Source organism: Saccopteryx leptura, chromosome 8 (assembly GCF_036850995.1).
Source record: "Saccopteryx leptura isolate mSacLep1 chromosome 8, mSacLep1_pri_phased_curated, whole genome shotgun sequence".
NCBI classification, from domain to species: domain Eukaryota; kingdom Metazoa; phylum Chordata; class Mammalia; order Chiroptera; family Emballonuridae; genus Saccopteryx; species Saccopteryx leptura.
The window spans coordinates 48,293,356-48,314,510 of NC_089510.1; the positions used below are offsets into that span (position 1 = coordinate 48,293,356).

General features: G+C 38.3%; 1 protein-coding gene across 2 annotated transcripts in view; it reads right to left on the bottom strand.

The window, feature by feature from the left end:
• Positions 1-7,843: 7,843 nt before the first annotated feature.
• IGSF11 (immunoglobulin superfamily member 11) overlaps positions 7,844-21,155 on the bottom strand; it is a 138,181-nt gene continuing 124,869 nt past the window's right edge. For both annotated transcript variants that reach the window (XM_066347343.1, XM_066347342.1), the window contains 3 exons: positions 10,848-10,970; positions 9,898-10,048; positions 7,844-8,356 (listed from right to left, as the gene is read on the bottom strand). In XM_066347343.1, coding sequence (XP_066203440.1) covers positions 7,915-8,356; positions 9,898-10,048; positions 10,848-10,970 — 716 coding nt within the window. In that variant the 3' untranslated portion in view covers positions 7,844-7,914. The remainder of the gene's footprint in view (positions 8,357-9,897; positions 10,049-10,847; positions 10,971-21,155) is intronic.

Genomic DNA, 21,155 nt, shown 5'->3' on the forward strand with positions numbered 1-21,155 from the left:
GTTGCCTGGAGTTAAAATTGGTATGGTATAAGGAATGACTGTTAGTGAGTATAGGCTTCTTTTGGGGGTGATGAATATGTTCTAAAAGTAAATTATGATGTTTGTGCAACTCTGTAAACATACAAAAACTGTCAAATTGTACACTTTATATGAACAAACTTTATAATATGTAAATTATATCTCAATATCTCAATATAAGTTGTATTTTAAATTAATAATTAAAATTTGTTTTAAAAATAATTAAATGTAAGTTATCAAACTAAAAAATACAGCAACTGAAAAGAAAACTTGCTAGATGGGCTCAACAGTAAGAGTAGAAATGACAGAGGACAGAAATCAGTAAACCTGAGGTCAGATCAATAGGATTTACCCTGAACAACAGAGATAAAATAGACTGAGAAAATAAACAGAGCCTCAGGAACCTGAGGGACAATAACAATGAATCCTCAGAGTCCCAGAAGTATGAGAAAGAAAGTAGGGCTTAAAGAGTATTTTAAGAAATAATGGTTGAACACTTTCCAAATTTCTCAAGTGCTGAAAGAAAAGAACTGTCAACCATGAATACTGTATCCAGTGAGGAATGAAGGGAAAATAAAGACATTATCAGACAAAAGACAACTACTAGAATCTGTTGCTAGCAGACCTACCCTTATAAATTGTCTAAAGGGAGTCCTTCAAAGAAAGGAAATATTAACCATTGTCACCCTAATAAATTTAATTTAGAAAGGAAATGATAAAAGAATAATCTAGGACCATCAGCAGAAAGGAAGTATAACAAAAAAAGCACAAATGTGGACTTCCCATTAGTCTCAAAAATCATATTTGATGATAAAAACAAAACTTATATCTCATCTTATGACCAAGAAGAAGATATTTAAAAGTAGAGAAAGAAAAGGGATATACACAGGAGTGAATTTTCATATTTTACTCAAAGTGGTGAAATGTTGATATAGGTAGACTGTGATATTATAAATGCTTATTGTAATACCTAAAATAAACACTAAAAACACCCAACTATACAAAGTGAAATACTCAAAAACACTATAAATACATCAAGAAGAAATCCTAACAACAGTTCAAGTAAACCACAGAAGGTAAGAAAAGAACTAGATAATAAAAAATGGGGTAGGGGGACAGAAAATAAAAAATAACAGATTTAAATCCTAAATATAGCAATAATTAAATATAAATGGTCTAAATAGACCAATTAAAATACAGATATTTGCAGAATGAACAAAAAATTATAATCCAACAATATGCTATCTACAAGAAACTCACTTCAATTATACTACTGTAAAAACATAGGAAAGTTGTAAGAGGATGAAAAAATGATATACCATGCAAACGTTAATTTTTAAAATGCAGGAGCTATCCAGATAAAGAAGACTTCAGAGAAACAAAATTACTAGAGACAAAGAGGGACATCACATAATGAAAAGAAGGATTAATACATCAGAAATACACAGTGATTCTAAACATATACGCACACACAAAAAAAGAGCCTCAAAATATACAAAACAAAAATTGATAAAGCTAATAGAGGCAGCAGATAAAACTACAACCACAATTGTGGGTTTCAGCACCCCAGTTTCAGTAAATAAATTACTAGGTAGAAAATCAGTAAGGACTTAAAACTGACCAACACAATCAGCTGAATCTAATTGACACATTGAGAACACTCCAACCAACAAGAGCAGAATAAAAATTAAAAAAAAAAAAAAACTTTTAAAGAGCCCATGGAACATGCACCAATATAGACTATGTCCAAGGCCATAAAACAAACTTTAACAAGTTTAAAAGAATGAAAATAATACAGATTATTTTTCTGACTTCAACCTCAAAATCATTAACAGGAAGACAAGAAAATGTGCAAAAATTCGGAAACTAACATGTTTCTAAATAATCCAATGGCAAAGAGGAATTCTCACAGGAAAATTTAAAACACATGTAATTGAATAAAGATAAAATTAATCAAGTTAAAATATATAGATGAAGCTAAGCAGTACTAAGGGGAAAACTACAGCCCTAAATGCTTATATTAGAAAAGAGAGTTTCAAGCCAGTAATCTTTGCACCCATGAAGAAACTAGAAAAGTAAAAGAAGAATAAACCCACAGCAAGCAGAAGGGATAAAATAATAAAGAGAAAAAAATCAATAAAACTGAAAACAGAAAAATAGAAAAAAATAAAGAAGTGATTTGAAAATATTAATAAAATTGAAAAAGTTTCAAACACCGTTGACAAAAAAAAAGATATGACACAGATCATGGTTATCAGGTGTGAAAGGAACATCAGTACAGATCCTGTTCTCATTAAAAAAATAATAAGGAATATTACAAATAACTTTATACTAAAAAAAATTCACCACCTATGAGACATAGACCAATTCCTCAGAACTTACACACTATCAAAACTCAATCAGGGTGACAGATAACCTGAATAATCCTGTGAGCATTAAAAAAAAACTGAATTAGTAATTTAAAAGCTGAAAAAGAAAACTCCAGGCACAGATGATTTAGCTAGAGAATTCCATGCACCTACACACACAAATCCTCAACAAAATATTAACAAATCCAGCAACATTTAAAAAAATTATAGGCCCTGACCTAGTAAAATTTATTCCAAGTGTTCAAGTCTGGTTCAACAGTTGAAAATTAGTCAATTGCTCCAGCATATCAGCAGGCTAAAGAAAAAAATCATAGTATTGTATCAAATGATGCAGGAAAAAGCAGTTGACTAAATTCAACACCCATAAATGATAGACACTGTCAGAAAACTGGTACTGGAATGAAGCTTCCTCAACTGATAAAATAATCTACAAAACCAACAGCTAACATCACACTTAATGGTAAAGAAAGAAAAAGAAAAAAACACCTGGCCAGATGTCTCTGTCGGTTAGAGTGTCGATCTTAAGTGTAAAGGTTGCTGGTTTGATCCCGTCATGGCACATACAGGAACAGATCGATGTTCCTGTGTGCATGTCTCTCTCTCTCCAGTCTTCTTTGGCTAAAATAAATAAATAAAACATTTAAAAAAAATAAATTCTTTCCCTCTAATATTGGAAATAAAAGGATATCATACTACTTTTACAGGTTCTAATCATTATAAAAATGCAAAAAAGCAAACAGATTGAAGAGGAAGAAATAAAACTGTCTCTAGGTGATATGATATGATTATGTAGTAAATCTTCAGAAATCTCTACAAAAAAAAGAAAATTGAAGAAGTTTGTCCGGCAATGTTTCAGAACATAAAATCAACACATATGCAACAATGCAATCACATTTCCTCCTTTTTACATTTCTATTTACTAAAAACTAATACACAGAAACCAACACTTAAAATACAGTAACATTTATAACTGCTTAAAAATTAATATTTAGGGAGAAATCCAACAAAATATGTCCATAATCTACATCCTGAAAAATCTCTAAATACTGATGACATAAATCAAGAACACATGAATGGAAAGATACCATATTCATGGATTGGAAGACTCAAAATAGTAACAATGCCAGTCTTCCCAAGTTGATCTATAGGTTCAAAGCGAATTTCTATTAAAACACAAAGGTGCTTTGTAGGAATAGACCATCATCTTCTAAAATTTTTATGGAAAGACACAGAGACTCACAGAGCTAAAACAATTTTTAATTGATTTGAGAAAGAAACATCAACCTGTTGTTCCCCTTATCTATGCATTCATTATGACTCCTGTATGTGCCCTGACGGGTTCAAATCCACAACGTTGTCATATCCATACAATACTCCAACAGAGCGACCCAGGTAGAGCTAAAGCAAATTTGAAAAAGAAGAATTAAGTGGGAGGAACTATTCTACTAGCTATAAAGCTTGTTAAATAGCTGCAATGGTCAGCATATTCTCATTGGAAGGATAGACACAAAGATCAGTAGAACAGCTAGAGAACTCAGAAAGAGGTACACAAATATACCAAAGAGATTTTCAAAGCAATTCACTAGAGTAAGGATAGACTTTTCAACTACTGGTACAGGAGCAACTGCACTTAGACTTTATCTCAGAGAAATGAAAAACTTATGTTCACACAAAAACCTGTACAAAAATGTACACAGTAAAAAAAAAAAGTTCACAGCAGCTTTATTTGTATAGCCCCAAACTGGAAACAATTCAAATATCCTTCATATACATCAATGAGTAAATGGTTAAAAAAAATTATGGTACATCTGTACCATGGAATACTATTAAGCAATAAAAAAATGACTATTGATTCATGAATGGATTCATGAACTTGAATGAATCTCAAGAAAGTTATGCTGAGTGAAAAGAAGCCAATCCTCAAGGTCAGTGGTCCCCAACCCTTTTTGGGCCACGGACTGGTTTAATGTCAGAAAATATTTTCATGGACCGGCCTTTAGGGTGGGACAAATAAATGTATCATGTGACCGAGACAAGCGTCAAGAGTGAGTCTTAGACGAATGTAACAGAGGAAATCTGGTCATTTTTTTAAAAAATAAAACATTGTTCAGACTTAAATATAAATAAAACGGAAATAATGCAAGTTATTTATTCTTTCTCTGTGGGCCGGTACCAAATGGCCCACAGACTGGTACCGGTCCACAGCACAGGGGTTGGGGACCACTGCTCAAGGTTATATGTGGCATGCCCCTTTACATAACATTCTTGAAGTGAGAAAAATAGAGAGAAAAAGAACAGATTAGGAGGGTTCAGGGACTTGGAGAAGAAGAAGGTGGGTATAACTATGTAAGGGGGGCAGAAGGACCCTGTGTCTGGATTGTGGGGTGGTCAGGTGAACCTACATGTGATTACATATAACTAAATGTGCATGTGGACACACACACAAGTGCATGTATAACTGTGGAAATCTGAGTAAGGCTGATGAAGTGTCAACGTGCAATCCTATATGATAGCTATTCAAAATGTTACCATTGGGAGAAATCAGGTAAATGGTCTATGGAACTCTATTAATTTCTTAAAACTCCATGTAAATATACAGTTATCTCAAAATAAAAATTTTAAAAAGCTAAAACAAAGGAATGATCCAATATATAGGAGTGGGAAAACGTGGGTTTACAGTTGTGATTACATAACTTTATTTTTTTTTCATTTTCTTTTTTTTATTCAGTGAGAGGAGAGGAAGCAGAGACAGATTCCTGCATACACCCCAACTGGGATCCACCCAGCAAGGTCACTAGGGGGCGATGCTTTGCTCATTTGGGGCATTCTCTATTGCTCAGCAACTGAGTCTTCAGAGCACCTTAGGCAGAGGCCATGGAGCCATCCTCAGTGCCTGGGGCCAGCTTGCTCCAATCGAGCCATGGCTGCAGGAGGGAAAGAAAAAGAGAGAGAGAGAGAGAGAGAGAGAAGCAAGAAGGGGCAGGGGTGGAGAAGCAGGTAGTCGCTTCACCTGTGTGCCCTGACTGGGACATTCACACACCAAGCTGATACGCTACCACTGATTCAACCAGCCAGGGCCATGACTTTATTCTTGTATTCTTACAATTATAACCTGCATGTCTTTTTTCCATGCTAAAAACCATAAACCTACTTTTTCCCACTACCCATGCTAGGCACTGTTCTAGATGATAGAGATTCAGGGCTGAAAAAAAGCAAGAAATATAAAATATAAAAATAGCTCAATGTATAAAAACGGTCATTACATCTACATATCATACATGTGAGAACAGGACTGAACTTAAATTTCTAACAAAAATTAAGTAACTTTTAGAATATTATATAATTAATCAAATGATTATGAATATGAATATGATATAACAGAATGGAAAATGATTACAAGATTAAGGGAAATAGAACATCATCTATTCATTAATATGGTAATTAATGACAACTTGTTTTTATATGAATAAACTTTTATTAAATTTTAGGTAATTAAAAGAATAAAGAAATGCAAGATAAATGCTTTCTAAACAATATCTGATATTATCATCATCCCTGTGTCATGGTATTTCCACATTTTCTTTATTAAAAAGTATAGACATTCATTTATTTGAATTTTTACAAAGTCAAGAACCATCAAATTAAAAAAATAAGTAATGCTAAAGTAAAGTCAGCTTTTCATCAATGTTGGAATGGTTAGGTTCTGAGCTTAGCCCTCTTGGAAAAATAGTGTATAGCAGTCTTTTTCAACCACCAGTCCACAGACTGGTCCGCCAGAAATTCTGTGCCAGGCCATGGAACAGTTAACCGCCCTGATGCTGTACGAAAAGTATAGACCCAATGATCTTAATTGAATTCGCTCAGGGTGATTTCTGCCTTAAAGGCTCCCAAAGAATTCTATTTTCGCTGGTCCCCAAGGGTAAAAGGTTGAAAACCACTGCATGCAGCAGCTGTTGGTTTCCATTTATTCAAATAAGTCTGAAAACCAGGAGGCCACTTCTTGTGATGACTGCTTGCAGAAAAAGAGAGCAAAAAACAGCATAGTGGGGAGGGGGAGTAAGAGACAACATCAGGAAGAGAAAAGATGCTCTTATGGAATCACGAGGTTCAGTATCATAAATACTTTAGGGAAGAAAAACATTTATGTGTTGCTTGAAGTGTGATTAAGGCGAGAGAGTCACCAATCCAAGTACGACCAGATCTATCTAGCAAAAATAGAGTGAGAGGTTTATAAATTATCTGGTGAACTCCAAGGCCAGCCACACCAGGTAATTAGTCACAGAAGGAGTCTCTTTGCAGGGGTAGAAAATGCACTTGGACACAACTGCAAACCTGAGCTCTGAGAAATAGAGGGCAGAGCCTCCCAGGAACATATCTGGGAGCATAGCTTTTTGTCTCAGTATCTACCTTCACAAATAATTATTTTGAAAAACAAAAACGGAACTGTTGCCCTGTAACAACCTACTGACCTCTACTTGTCAAGCAAGGAGAAAGTAATCTACCTCAGTACAAAAGGCCTCAGGTGCTGCCCTCATTAAGAGTAACCCGGTGTGATACCAGGGAGACTTGGAAGGCCCACCCACGAGGCTGCCAGGAGCGCTGTTACCTCTCAGACCGACCTGCCTTCTCGCTCCTGTGCTGCCCCCACGACCGAGCTCTTTCGGGACGGACCTTCTGCGGGCCCAGTAAACAGTCACTGCATGTGCTGTCAACAACAGTCTTCTCTTTCCTAGTCCAGTGCCTCTCATGTATTTTTAAAAAATCCAATAATAAAAAAAATACTTTCCCAGGAAATAATGAACAGTAATTGTCATGAACTTGTAGCAGGCCCTAGGAAAAACAGAAGCAGGCAAGAATCTGTCAACAGAGCAACACTCAAATATGAAATCCATGGTTCAGAAATAAACAAAAATGAATGGCCTTCCAAAGAAGTTTCTTTTGTTTTCCCCCATTTCTTACTGAATTTTTTTTTTTTTTTTTGGCTTAAGTAAAAAATGTTGATTCTGTGATACAAGAACCAGCCCTGTTGAGACAAATATTAACCATTTATGCCCTTCGCCCTCTACACACAGAGTGGGGAGAAGTGGGCGATATTCCAGGATGCTCATTATTTTTTCTACAGACACCTATCTTTTAAAATAATTTCTTTATCTGAACTCCACCTGGCACTTGAGTCTCTTTTAAAACTGTTAATTGAGGCATGAACTAAAGAACAAACCCGTCTAGACAGCAGTTGAGATTTTACATGCAACTCCACTCTTGTGTCCTTTTTCCTTGGCTTGGCACAGCTGAGACCCAGCTCACTGAGCAGAATCCCGGGACCTCGGTGGTGGGGAAACAAATCTTCATGACAGTACATTCTAGTTCATCCCACAAATCCTGGTGTCCAGATGACAGCCTTCGCCTTCCTCTGCGCTTTTTACTAGTATCACAAGGAAGAAAGGTTTCTTTCCTTGTCCAACACTCACCCACCACACCGTCCCCTTGTATGGGGCGTTTCACTGGTTCTCTTCTGAACACTCATGTCCTATACGAGGGACCCTGCCCGACTCTGGGCTGGCACCATGACAGGGACAGCGCCAATTCGCTCCAGAGTTGCTTGGCTGACAGTGTAGGAATGTGTGTGCTGAGGCCGGGGCTTCCTGCTGACTGAGCCATTGCTCCTGGACATGACCTGCGGTGATGACCTTCTGTTGGCTGTCACTACCAGAGTCTTATGCGGAGCTGGAACGAGATGGGTCCCGTTAGCACAGATGGCTGGTATGTTGGCATTGCCTGAGTGCAGGGAGAAGGACTGGCGCAAGTCACTGAAGTCGTTAAACGACTCCGTGTTTCTGTGAACTTTTGGATTGTTGCTCCAGTATCGACTGTTGTAGGTATTAGAGGAGGTCAATGTGTTGTTTTCTGAGGAGGATATCTCAGTGTGAAATGCTTTGGCAGAAGAACATTTAGGTGGAAGGTCATCCTCTCTGAAAAGGAATGAAATAAAGTTGTCATTAGGCTTTACTTCAGGTTTACCCTACCAGAACTCTTTTTTCTTTTTCCATATTAAGGCTAATACGTCTATGAAACACAAATCCTCAGGAAAGAACACCAGTTCTGGTGGTCTTGGCTTTAAAATTCATTCCCTCTGAGACACTGCTCAAGAAAATTTTCTGCAGCTTCTCGGTCTCCAAAACAAGAAAGGGTAATTTCAAATCTTTCAAAGATGTGTGTCTTCCAATATAGCTAAAATAATATACCTGTGTGGTGTGTGTGTGTGTGCATGCATGCATGTGTTTGCTCTAAATAGGAACAGTCTATAAAGAATTCCACTGAGCTAGTTGCTATAAAATATCTAGGAAACCAAGGTATGGGTGTGCAGAACTTCAAGAAATTGTTACAGGTGGCCCAATCTCATTGCATTGGGGTTGAGAACTCATTGTGGTCTGCTGTAATGAGGTTTTCCTAGTAATCTTATGCTGGGAAGAAATCTGTCCCTGGATACAGTCCAAACCTTAAGAATTAGAAGAGTCTAAGAGAAGTCATTAATTTGTTAATTCATTTAACATTTATTGAGTAGCATTCCACTGGATGTTTCATGTAAAAAAAAAAAAGGCACAGCTCTTGCCAAGAAACCCACGGTCCAATGGGGGTGACAACCAAGGCAAGGACACTGGCAAGTCTGCAGATACGGGCAAAGGGCTGAAGTCAATGTATGTGAGGAGCTGATGCCTGGACTAGTCTTGAATCAGATCAAGGAGTTTCCTGAAGAGATGAATAAAAACGGAAGGAGTAAAGACCAGGAAGAGGGCAAAGACTTGAGTAGAGGCCCTGAGGCATGAGAGAATGCAGAATAGACTGGAACACAAATGATCAGGGCAGTGATGGGAGGTAAGACCAGGGAAGCAGGTAAGGGCCAGGTCCCGAAATTCTGTGTATGTCAAGCTAAGTAGACTGGAGCCATTAAAGCATTTTCGATGAGGACATGACATGATGCAATCTGTGACTGTGCCTGAACCCCATATCTCCACAATATGTCAAGAGTTACTTTTCTTTAAAGATCATCTTGACATTGTTTTCTTAGGATAGTCATATTCTTGACTGAACTGTCTTTCACACCAACCCATACTGCTTTGGCCTATCTGTATATAGATGCCGGTATGTTCTTATGGTATTTCTTCTTGCTTTATGTTCTCATCTATAATATGTGACAATGTTAAACACACGTTCCAATCTAACTTTTCTACTGTAGCTGCCACCTAACCCCACTTACCCTGAGCTATGGGAGGGAAAGAAGACATCCTTCACTTGTGTCCTCCTAGTCCTCCCCTTTCATGACCCAGTAAATAAAGCTGACCAGTACCATGAGGAAAGGTGATATCAATATCACAGACAAGAAAATAGCATTTAGTCATTTTAACTATTTTGGCAATCACAGTCATAATAAGATAAAGCAAAGAAATCTTAGTTGTCCAAATGAATAAAAATATAAACACTGGCTAAGCAGGACAAATTATCTGACACAAACCTTATTTCATTAGGAATTTCTTCCTCCTCTTCCTCTTTATTTTTGCTTCTCCAGTAAAAGAATGCCCCTAAAATTAGTGCAATGCAAAGAATGACAATAACTGCACCAATGCCAATGGCTCCAGCTATTAGTCCAATGCTCCTGGGCTGGGCTGCAAAATATATTTAAGGTATATTTAAAGAACAAAGAATAAAGAGAGAGAGAGAGAGAGAGAAATACTACAATCTCATGCAACTTTATAAACATTCAAGTTTACTAAAGAATCTTCTTAAAATGTTTAGAATTGTCAAAAGTATTGCATTCATGTAAAGTGAAACCTCACTTAACTTTCTGTGCCCCAGAGGAGGACTAACGCACAGCAAGCTCACATTCACTTAGGGAATGAACAGTTACATGACTGACAGCTTCAGGAGAGCCACACCTATAGCAGAGCAGGCAAAGATGGACTGATCTGCCCCAAATGAGCCCAGCCATTACTGGATAACTTATCACCTCATCCCAGACAAATCACTCCCTTTTACAACTACAACTCAAATAACTCAGAATTTTCAAACGAAGAGGAAAAAAAAAATCTACACTGGTTGTTTATGATCACAGTACCCAACAATTAAGCTGATATAAAGGATTTGGAGAAAATACAAGGTCTTGTCTGGGCCATGGCCACAGATCATTACACATTTTATAATGTGCCTAGCATTATACAATCAGAATTGATTTGATCCTAATGATCCTAAGGAGAAAGATATTTTGTTGTAAAGAAGATGTCATATTACTGAGGCTGAAAAGTATACTGGTACATTTATAAAATATTTTCAATAATGATTAAAGCCAAACGAATTTCTATTTGATCTTCAAACAATCTGTAAAGAAGCAGCACTCTTCATTCCCCAGTTTAACAAAGATCTTGGCATTTTAGACCCAGTGTGGACATCAGAATTTTATGTACTTACGGGAAATGACCTGGAGATCCAAAAGGCAGGTGCTGGTTCCAATGGCATTTGAGGCCACACACTGGTACAAACCTGAAGACAGGGTGCTGACGTTCCGGATGGTGACTGTTCCTTGGACCTGGTCTGTCAGAAAAATAACAATCGAGTCAGAATTTAGGGGGAAAAATAAGAAAACTAAAGAAATCAGCAGAACACTGAAAAGATATTAATAGTTTTTTTTATTTGCAGCGATTTTTTTTTTTTTTGGTCCATGAATTTTAAAGACTAAAAGTATGACCTCCTATGAAAGATCTGGAGATATACAGTGGTTTGTGCAGTCAAGTCAGAGCGGGGCTGTGAGCACCTCTTTCACAAGTGCCAGACTGATTCCAGCCATGGTTTGTCACTTCGCTTGGCCTGCTCTGGCATGGCATAAGTATGACCTCCTATGAAAGATCTGGAGATATACAGTGGTTTGTGCAGTCAAGTCAGAGCGGGGCTGTGAGCACCTCTTTCACAAGTGCCAGACTGATTCCAGCCATGGTTTGTCACTTCGCTTGGCCTGCTCTGGCATGGCATTAATTTGTTCAAATGAAGTTAGAAAATAAATGTTCTTGAGCCTGACTTGTGGTGGCGCAGTGGATAAAGCGTCAACCTGGAAACACTGAGGTTGCCGGTTCAAAACCCTGGGCTTGCCTGGTCAAGGCACATATGGGAGTTGATGCTTCCTGCTCCTCCCTCTTTCTCTCTCTCTCTCTCTCTCTCTCTCTCTCTCTCTCTCTCACCCCTCTCTATAATGAATAAATAAAATCTTTAAAAAAAGTGAATGAAAATAAATGTTCTCTTGTTTTTCTATTTTTAAAGAACAGGGAAGGTCCAATAGCGTGGAAGCATAATGCAAAAGCACAAATGACATCACACTCACTCTGTTTTTGTTTACAGCAACACTGGGTCCCACACAAGTTACGCACCTGGACCAAAAGGCCCTTCAGAATTCGAGAGAGAGATAAATATGTGTGCATTTCCACTCCCATCCTCTCTCCTTAGCTCCAGAACCACTTCTGATGTGTTCTGGACTCAGACAGCTGGACTGCAATCTGCCCTGCCAACTACTTGCTATGTGGTCTTCAATGTGTTATCTGTTACTTCTTTATCTTTGTTTTAGTTTCCTCATATGTGAAATGGAGTTACTAACGTGGCTCTACATCACAGGTCACTGTGAGGACTAAATAAGATAATGCATGTAATAAGCTTAGTACAATGCCTGAAAATGCTTCCCAATGGAAATTCCTTCCTGGCACTGATTGTGAAATTTACATTTTAATGAATCATAAGAAAAATCAGTCAAGAAACTGGTAAAATGTTGACTATCTTCAAATTCCCAACAGATACCAATACTCAGGATATGAGGTTGATAGAAATGCCTAAACCTTAAATCACTCTATATTTTTATATGATTAATGTATTTTTTATTTTTAAATAATAATGATCATAATAATAAACAGTAAGCCATTTTCCATAAAAGTTTTAGAAGTAGTCTGTAGAAAAAATAAGTGTCTAACCAGGCGGTGGTACAGTGGATAGAGCAGCGATTCTCAACCTGTGGGTCGCGACCCCGGGGGGGGGGGGGGTTGAACGACCAAAACACAGGGGTCGCCTAAAGCCATCAGAAATATGTATTTTATTTAAAAATGTATTGTATAATAAATACATATTTCCGATGGCTTTAGGCGACCCCTGTGTTTTAGTCGTTCAACCCCTGCCGGGGTCGCAACCCACAGGTTGAGAACCGCTGGGATAGAGCATTGGCCTGGGATGCTGCAGACCCAGGTTTGAAACTCTGAGGTCACCAGCTTGAGTGTGCGATCATAGACAGGACTCCATGGCCGCTGGCTTGAACCCCAAGGTCACTGGCTTGAGCAAGGGGTCACTGGATCAGATGGAGCTGTCCAGTCAAGGTACATATGAGAAAGCAATCAATGAACAACTAAGGTGGCGTAACTATGAGTTGATGCTCCTCATCTCTCTCCCTTCCTGTCTGTCTGTACCTGTGTGTTTGTCTCCCTCCCTCCCTCTCTTGCTAAAATAATAATAATAGTTACCCTTTGAGTAGTACGAACATTCATGTACATCCTCGTGCCTGCTGACTGTCCAGAGTACAATCATACAAAAATTTTTATTTTAAAAATGTGTAAGGCAACATTTTAAAAAGGCAAATGTATGTTCTTCTTGTTTCCATAAATTGGTTATCAAACAAACATGATTTTAAGTTTATAAAACTGGAACTGGAACTAATTTCATTTTTTGAAAAAAACTGATTTCTTGGGGTCAGCAAGCATGAAAAAAACTCACCACTCAAAGGGTTAATGCATGGTTTATTGTTTTTAGAACCAATATACTATGGCAAAATTATACATTTCAATAATATGCAAAACATGATCTGAAAATGATAAACATTTCATAATAAAAAATAGTAAAAGTATATGCCAAAGTAAAGTCTATTTAAATATTCAAAGATAATATCACAAATGCTTAATATTTACACTCCATCATTCTAAACAAGTTTTTTTAAAGAAATACAGCATTAAGTGCACTGTTCAACAGTCTTGATCTTTGTTTCATGTCAAATTTTCCAGATGTAGAAAATTTATTTCATTTTCATGCTAAAGTTGAATTAAGATATAGATGGAGAATGGACAGGGGCAAATCTGTACCCATTAAGAAAATGTCCAAAGCACTTTCAAGGCAGACATTAGGGTACATACGGCTTCGTACTGTCTCATTTCCTTTATTTAACATTGAAAATATTTTGTGTTTGTCTTGATTTTGGTTTTGCCATTGAAATAGATGTTGCTTTTGCCAATTCAGATCTAAATCCATCTGTTTTCATATCAGTGTGTTCTATAGCAAAATTCCTATCTTCCTCTTTACACTTCTGTTATTAGAGCATTTACAAAGAACTGAAGTCTAGAACAAATATGCAAACACTGGAAAACAATAATGAACACTACAATGAACAAATGGACACTACTTAAATATGTGGATCCCCTTATTAACAACATTACATAGAATCACGCATCAGAATTACTAACCTAAAGACTAGTTTTGCTTCTAAACTTATTTCTTATAATGTCACTGGTGGAATTTGTATAAAATATATAATACTATATATATAAACACATTAATATTTATCTGCAAGAATAATTCACCATTAGCAACACCCACGGCCCTGAACACACACTTAAAACATGGCAACAGTTACAAGCAAGATAAACAGATTAGATCATGACTGTTCTCTCCTCCACATTCCTGTCTGGGTTCCCAGAAATGTTGACTCTTAGTGCTCTTGTTTCTAACTTGACATCAGTGGATTCTTTCAAATCAGTATGTCTCTATGTTGATTGTAAAGCTTTAATTAACAAAGGAGAATGGCCCTTACTATGCTCAAGAAATATTACCTGTTACCTTATCTGATTTCAGTTCCCATCTAGAGGTTCCAGAGGACCACTAACTTACACTACCTTCCTCAAGCAAATCTCTAAGTTATTTCTTCTCAGTTAATACAGTTATTGTTCATTCAATAGCCTAAGACAGAAATCTGAGTTAACTCTGACTTGTGTCTGAGCCCCAATATCTAATCAAACCTCAAGTCTTACTGATTTTTGTCTTTAATCTCTCTGGAATCCACCTGCCCCCTGTCCTTTCTCCATTCCCATCACTGGGGCATTGCCTTAGGCCAGTGGCTCTCAAAGTGTATGCCAGAGTGCACTGGGGCACCCTATGGTATTCCAGAGAAATATGTGCCTGTTGGGGACCAAAAAATCAACAAGGTTTTTGGAGTTTAGAGTTTTGGGGTTCAGAGGTGTGGGGAATTGGCTGTAAGCTGACAGTCTGCCCAACACCCCACCTCACTTGCCTCATTAGGTTGCAAAAGGCTGTTAAGCTGTGGTATTGGATTGTTTATACCACCCCTCCATGTTCCCAGAAAGACTGGAGATGAGTTTCTTCTATCCTTTGTTTGGTGTAAAATTAAGATGGTATGTATGGTGAGGTTTTTCTGCTCTCAACACAAGAGTAAAAAGAGAGGAATTCTTCAATGTATTGATGAGGAAATGAGAGTTTGCCTTTCAAATATATGCCCAAACATTGAAGAAATCACTGGGACACATCAGACTCATGTTTCTCATAAACACAAGAATGAAAAAACTTTACACATTCATGCCGGAACCTGCCAAATTTACTAAATCTTACTAAGAATGTATCTAAAAAGATAACTTTTCTGTTGTTTTTTTATTTTTTAATCCCTCTTTTCTATGAATTCTAAAAATCATAACAAAAAATGTAATATAAAAAAGTTTTTTAATGTCAGAATAAATTTAATTTTGTCATATTTATTTTTTTAATTACCATAAAAGCATGCTTGGACTTTATATTTTTTCTTTAATATTTGACTTAATTATTATAATATATTTCTCAGAAATTTGAATATAGTGTACCTACAATTATTTGTAGGATTTTAAATGTGCCCTGACTTCAAAAGTTTGAGAACCACTGGCTTAGGCCCTTTTCATTTCCTGATGGAGCGTTATCAAAGCCTCATATTTATGACCTACCTGCCAATGCTCAGCCTGACTGCTAAGGCTGTTCCTAAAATGCAGAATGGGATATCTTCTCTTGCTTTATATAGGTCAGTGAATACCCACAGTCTCCAAGATAATATCCAAACTCCTTTCTTGTTATATCATGCCTTTCATGATCTGGACCTGAACTTGTCAACCCCTTTTCTGGACAAACCTCCATGAATCTCTATGTCAGCTTCACAGATTTTACCACATTAAAATGTCAAACTTTTACACTTGCAAGATTTTGCACTTATGTTTCCCTCTATTGACGATGATCCTCTCTCCTTTTAATGATCTTTTAAGATCCTTTTCTGTTCAGACATCTCTTTTCATGTAAAGTTCTCCCTAGACTCTTCAGGGGAAATCAACATTTCTATATTTTTAATTTTATAGCAATATAAACATTTTTATAGCATGAAACATGTACTATTATAATTACTTCTCTAAATACACTTTTTAATCATCTTAGAATTCAATAGTATATATATGCCAAAAGGATAATACTGAATCCACTCTATTATTCCTCTATAAGAAAATGAAGTGCACCTCATAGGATACCGTTCAAAATCTACTCTTCTCTCGAATATCCACATATGAATTATATGAGAACAACTCTTTGGTAGCTTTTATTTTGACATAATTTTAAACTTACAGAAGAGTTGCAAGAATACCACAAGGGCGCTGGCTGGTTGGCTCAGTGGTAAAGCATGGGCCCGGTGTGTAGATGCCCTGGGTTTGATTCCTGGTCAGGGCACAAAGGAGGGGCAACATTTGCTTCTCTACCTCTCCCTTTTCTCCCCCCCCCAACCCGCATACAGCCATAGCTCAACTGGTTCAAGTGACTTGGCCCCAGGCACTGAGAGGATGGCTCTGTGGCCTCCACCTTAGGTGTTTAAAGAAAATGGCTTGAGGGAGATGACGTCAGAGTAATGGCGTGGTAGGAAGCGATACCAATAAATCTCCCCCAAAACTCAACAAGATCTTCAACCAGAAACAGAAAAACCTATCCTTGGAGCCTCCAGATGTTTCGCAATACACCCGAAGGTATGGTAGAGCAAAAAATTGGCTAAATATATAATCAAACTCCGAAGGAAATAGGGAGTAAGAAATGCTCCGCCTTCCTCACTAACCTAAATAGGGCTGCTTTCACTGGGAACTGAGAATATAGAAACTGAGGCGGGCAAAGGGGGTGAATAGATCCAGGCCACGGCACAAACGGCCAAACCAGGCTGTGGCATGGAGATCCAAGCCGAGGAGAAAAACTGTGCCTGTGGCAACCCAGTCAATACAAGCTAACACTCCCATCAAACCTAGACAAAGAAAGACAAGTGGGGCAGCCATTTTCCCCGATCTCCTGGTCGGCGTGCGCAGATAGTGGGCGAGAGATCCCTCCGATCGCCTCAGCAGTGGGTGCTCATGTTATCCCACAGAGGGGCAGAGTCAGGGGCCTTTGTGTGGGCCAAAAGTGGAATCTCCAGGCTGTCCCAGTGCCCTGAAAAAGCCGCACACAGGGAGGGAGCAAGAGCCAATTCCAACGCTGGAACATTTCTGTGTGGGAGGGGTTTCACTCAGAGGGTGAGGCAGCCAGCCTGATATCCTGGTCGGCGCTCACGGAGAGTGGGCGAGAGATTCCTCCGAGCACCTCAGGAGTGCGCGCCCGTGTTATCCCACAGAGGGGCAGAGTCAGGGGCCTTTGTGTGGGCCAAAAGTGGAATCTCAGGCCACCCCAGTGCCCTAGGGGAGCCGCGCACGGGGAGAGAGCGAGAGCCAATTCCAACGCTGGAACTTTTCCGTGTGGGCGGGGTTTTACTCGGAGTGTGGGACTTCCGGCCTGATATCCTGGTCTGCACACAGATAGTGAGCAAGAGTTTCCTCCGAGAGCCCCAGGAGTGGGTGCCCGCCCAAGTTACTGGACAGAGTGGCAGAGCCAGAGGTCTTTGTGTGGGCAGAAGCCCCGCCTGATTATGCTAGCAGCTCTGACTGACTGAGCCTTACCCAGAGCCCTGAGATGAGTGGGAATAGAGTGGGGAGTTGCCAGCTCTTTGAGCCTCTTACTATCCAGGCAGAGGCAGCAGCAACCCCATAGCTGGATTATCAGGCTACTAATTGAGGAAGGAAAGACTAGGAGAAAGGCTCCAGGAACATGGACTCTCTCACTGTTGGAGCCTATAAATGCTAATGAGCCTCAACTGCCAACGAGACTGAAGCACAATACATGACATCGCCATAGAGACTTATCAACTACAAACCTCTACCTGAGCATGCCAAAGGGGCAGAACCCGGGGTACAGAGTCACTGACCAAGAAGAGGGAGAGAAAAGAAAAAGCAAGAAGATAACCTCTCAAAATCAAGAATAATCCACAGACTTTATAACCTATCCCATTTTATTATATTTGTTCGTTTGTTTCTCTTATCTTCATTCTTGATTTTTTTTTCCTCCTCCAATTTGGTCATTTAACTCTCTGTGGTCTTACTCTCTCCTCTCCCTGAACTACACTACCCATAAGTGTTACATCTCCTGTTATCTTTTCTTTCCTCTTCCTTTCTCTCTATGAGGGTTGCACTCCAAAACCCTTAACTCTCTCTCTCTCTCTCTCCCCTTTTTTTCTTTTTTCTTCTTTTAGTGGTTCCCTCTTTTTTTTCTCTCTCTCTCTTTTTTTTCTCCCTCTATATTAGTTTCCTCCTTTCTCCTTTACGTCTCCTCTTTTTCAAACTCAATAATGAACAAATTATCTTATCTGGGACTCAAACTTATGTTTGTGGCATTTTGGGGGGTTTTTACTTCACCTTTTTAACTCACTAGCAGTACTCCCATCCCTGGCTCTCCATTTTATCTAGTTCTTGTTCCACTAAACACAATAGTAATTTTTTAATTTGTCCCATTTTCCTGTTTCCCTCTTATTCCTCTCATCATAACTCTTAGTCAACCAACACCTAAGAGCAAATCATTTTATTCTTGACCCAAATATTTTTCCTTATTTGCTTTTTGTGGGTCCACACCCCTTTTTTCTGGGGTTTTTCTTTTGTCCCTTTATTACTTCTCCCCAATTCAGGCCCTCCATTACAAGCATTGTTTGTTCTTTTTAGTACAATATAATTCAGAGTTCACCACAAGAGTTTCTCAAGAAGGAAGGGAGAGGAGAGGAGAGGAAAAAAGGAGGGGGAGAATAATTTCCTTTTCTTAATTTTTTTTTCTTTTTCTTTTTTTAATTCTGAAGCTGGAAACGAGGAGAGACAGTCAGACAGACTCCCGCATGCACCCGACCGGGATCCACCCAGCACGCCCACCAGGGGCGATGCTCTGCCCACCAGGGGGTGATACTATGCCCCTCTGGGGCATCGCTCTGCTGTGACCAGAGCCACTCTAGCGCCTGGGGGAGAGGCCAAGGAGCCATCCCCAATGCCTGGGCCATCCTTGCTCCAATGGAGCCCTGGCTGTGGGAGGGGAAGAGAGAGACAGAGAGGAAGGAGGGGGAGGGGGTGGAGAAGCAAATGGGTGATTCTCCTATGTGCCCTGGCCGGGAATCAAACCCGGGTCCCCCGCACACCAGGCCGATGCTCCACCGCTGAGCCAACCAGCCAGGGCCCCTTTTCTTAATTTTTATTTTATTTTATTTTTCTTTATTTAATTATTAATCTTTAAAAAAAACCCTTTTTGACTTTTTACTTTTATTTTTTTAACTTTCTATTCTTTATTAAATCTCATTAATATTATCAACAAAACCACCCTCAGATGCCATTAAGGAAGAGAAAATCAAATATCATGGATACAAAAGAAAAAGAGGTGACACAGATAGATGAGGAAAAATCTATGGAGAAAAAATTTAATATATTGGAAACCTTGGAGTTAAACGACAGAGAATTTAAAATAGAAATCCTAAAAATACTCAGAGATATACAAGAAAACACAGAAAGGCAATTTAGGGAGCTCAGAAAACAACTCAATGAACACAAGAAATATATTTCCAAGGAAATTGAAACTATAAAAACAAATCAAACAGAGATGAAAAACTCAATTCACGAGCTGAAAAATTAGGTAACAAGCTTAGCTAATAGAACAGGCCAGACAGCAGATAGGATTAGTGAAATAGAAGACAAGCAACTTGAGGCACAACAGAGAGAAGAAGAAAGAGACTCAAAAATTTTAAAAATGAGATAGCCCTACAGGAATTATCTGACTGCATCAAAAAGAATAACATAAGAATAATAGGTATACCAGAGGGAGAAGAGAGAGAAAATGGAATGGAGAACATACTCAAACAAATAATAGATGAGAACTTCCCAAGCCTGTGGAAAGAACTAAAGCCTCAAATTCAAGAAGCAAACAGAACTCCGAGTTTTCTTAACCCCAACAAACCTACTCCAAGGCACATCGTAATGAAATTGGCACAAACCAATAGCAAAGAAAAAAATTCTCAAGGCATCCAGGGAAAAGAAGAATACAACATATAAAGGAAGGCCCATTATATTATCCTTCAATTTCTCAACAGAAACTCTACAAGCTAGAAGAGAGTGGACCCCAATATTTAAAGTCCTGAAAGAGAGGAACTTTTAGCCACGAATACTATACCCATCAAAGCTATCCTTCAAATATGAAGGAGAAATAAAAACATTCACAGATACAGAAAAGATGAGGGAATTTATCATCAGAAAACCCCCACTCCAGGAATTACTAAAGGGGGTTCTCCAATCAGATACAAAGAACAAAAAAAAAAAAAAAACAAAGCCACAAGTAAAAGCTCCAAGAAGAACACAATAAAACCAAATTTAAACTGTGACAACAACAAAAAGAAAGGCGGGTGGGGGAGAGGACGGAGATTAACAATAGCAAAGGACGATGGAGTGCAAAAGTACTCACAAAATAGTGCACTACAATGAACAGGGTAGGAACCCTTTTCATTACTTAAAGGTAACCATCATTGAAAAAACCACCACAGAAGCACATGATTTAAAAAAGATAGCAACAGAGGAAAGATGTATGGAATACAACCATATAAAAACAAAAGATAGAAAAATGAAAGAGAAGGATCAAACAAGACACAAAACTAACAGAAAGCAATCTATAAAATGGCAATAGGGAACTCACAAGTGTCAATAATTACACTGAATGTAAAAAGATTAAACTCACCAATAAAAAGGCACAGAGTAGCAGAATGGATTAAAAAAAAATCCAACTGTATGCTGCCTACAGGAAACTCATCTAAGTAACAAAGATAAAAACGAATTCAAAGTGAAAGGCTGGAAAACAATACTCCAAGCAAATAACATCCAAAAAAAAGCAGGCGTAGCAATATTCATATCTGATAATGCTGACTACAAGACAGCAAAAGCACTCAGAGACAAAAATGGCCATTTCATAATGGCTAATGAATCAAGAAGACCTAACAATTCTTAATATATATGCACCAAACCAAGGAGCACCAAAATATATAAGACAGCTACTTACTGACCTTAAAACAAAAACTGGCAAAAACACAATCATACTTGGAGACCTCAATACACCGCTGACAGCTCTAGATCGGTCATCCAAACAGAAAATCAACAAACATATAGTGGCCTTAAACAAAACACTAGAGCACCTGGATACGATAGACATCTACAGGACATTTCATCCCAAAGTGACTGAGTATACATTTTTCTCCAGTGTACATGGATCATTCTCAAGAATTGACCATATGTTGGGCCACAAAAACAACATCAGCAAATT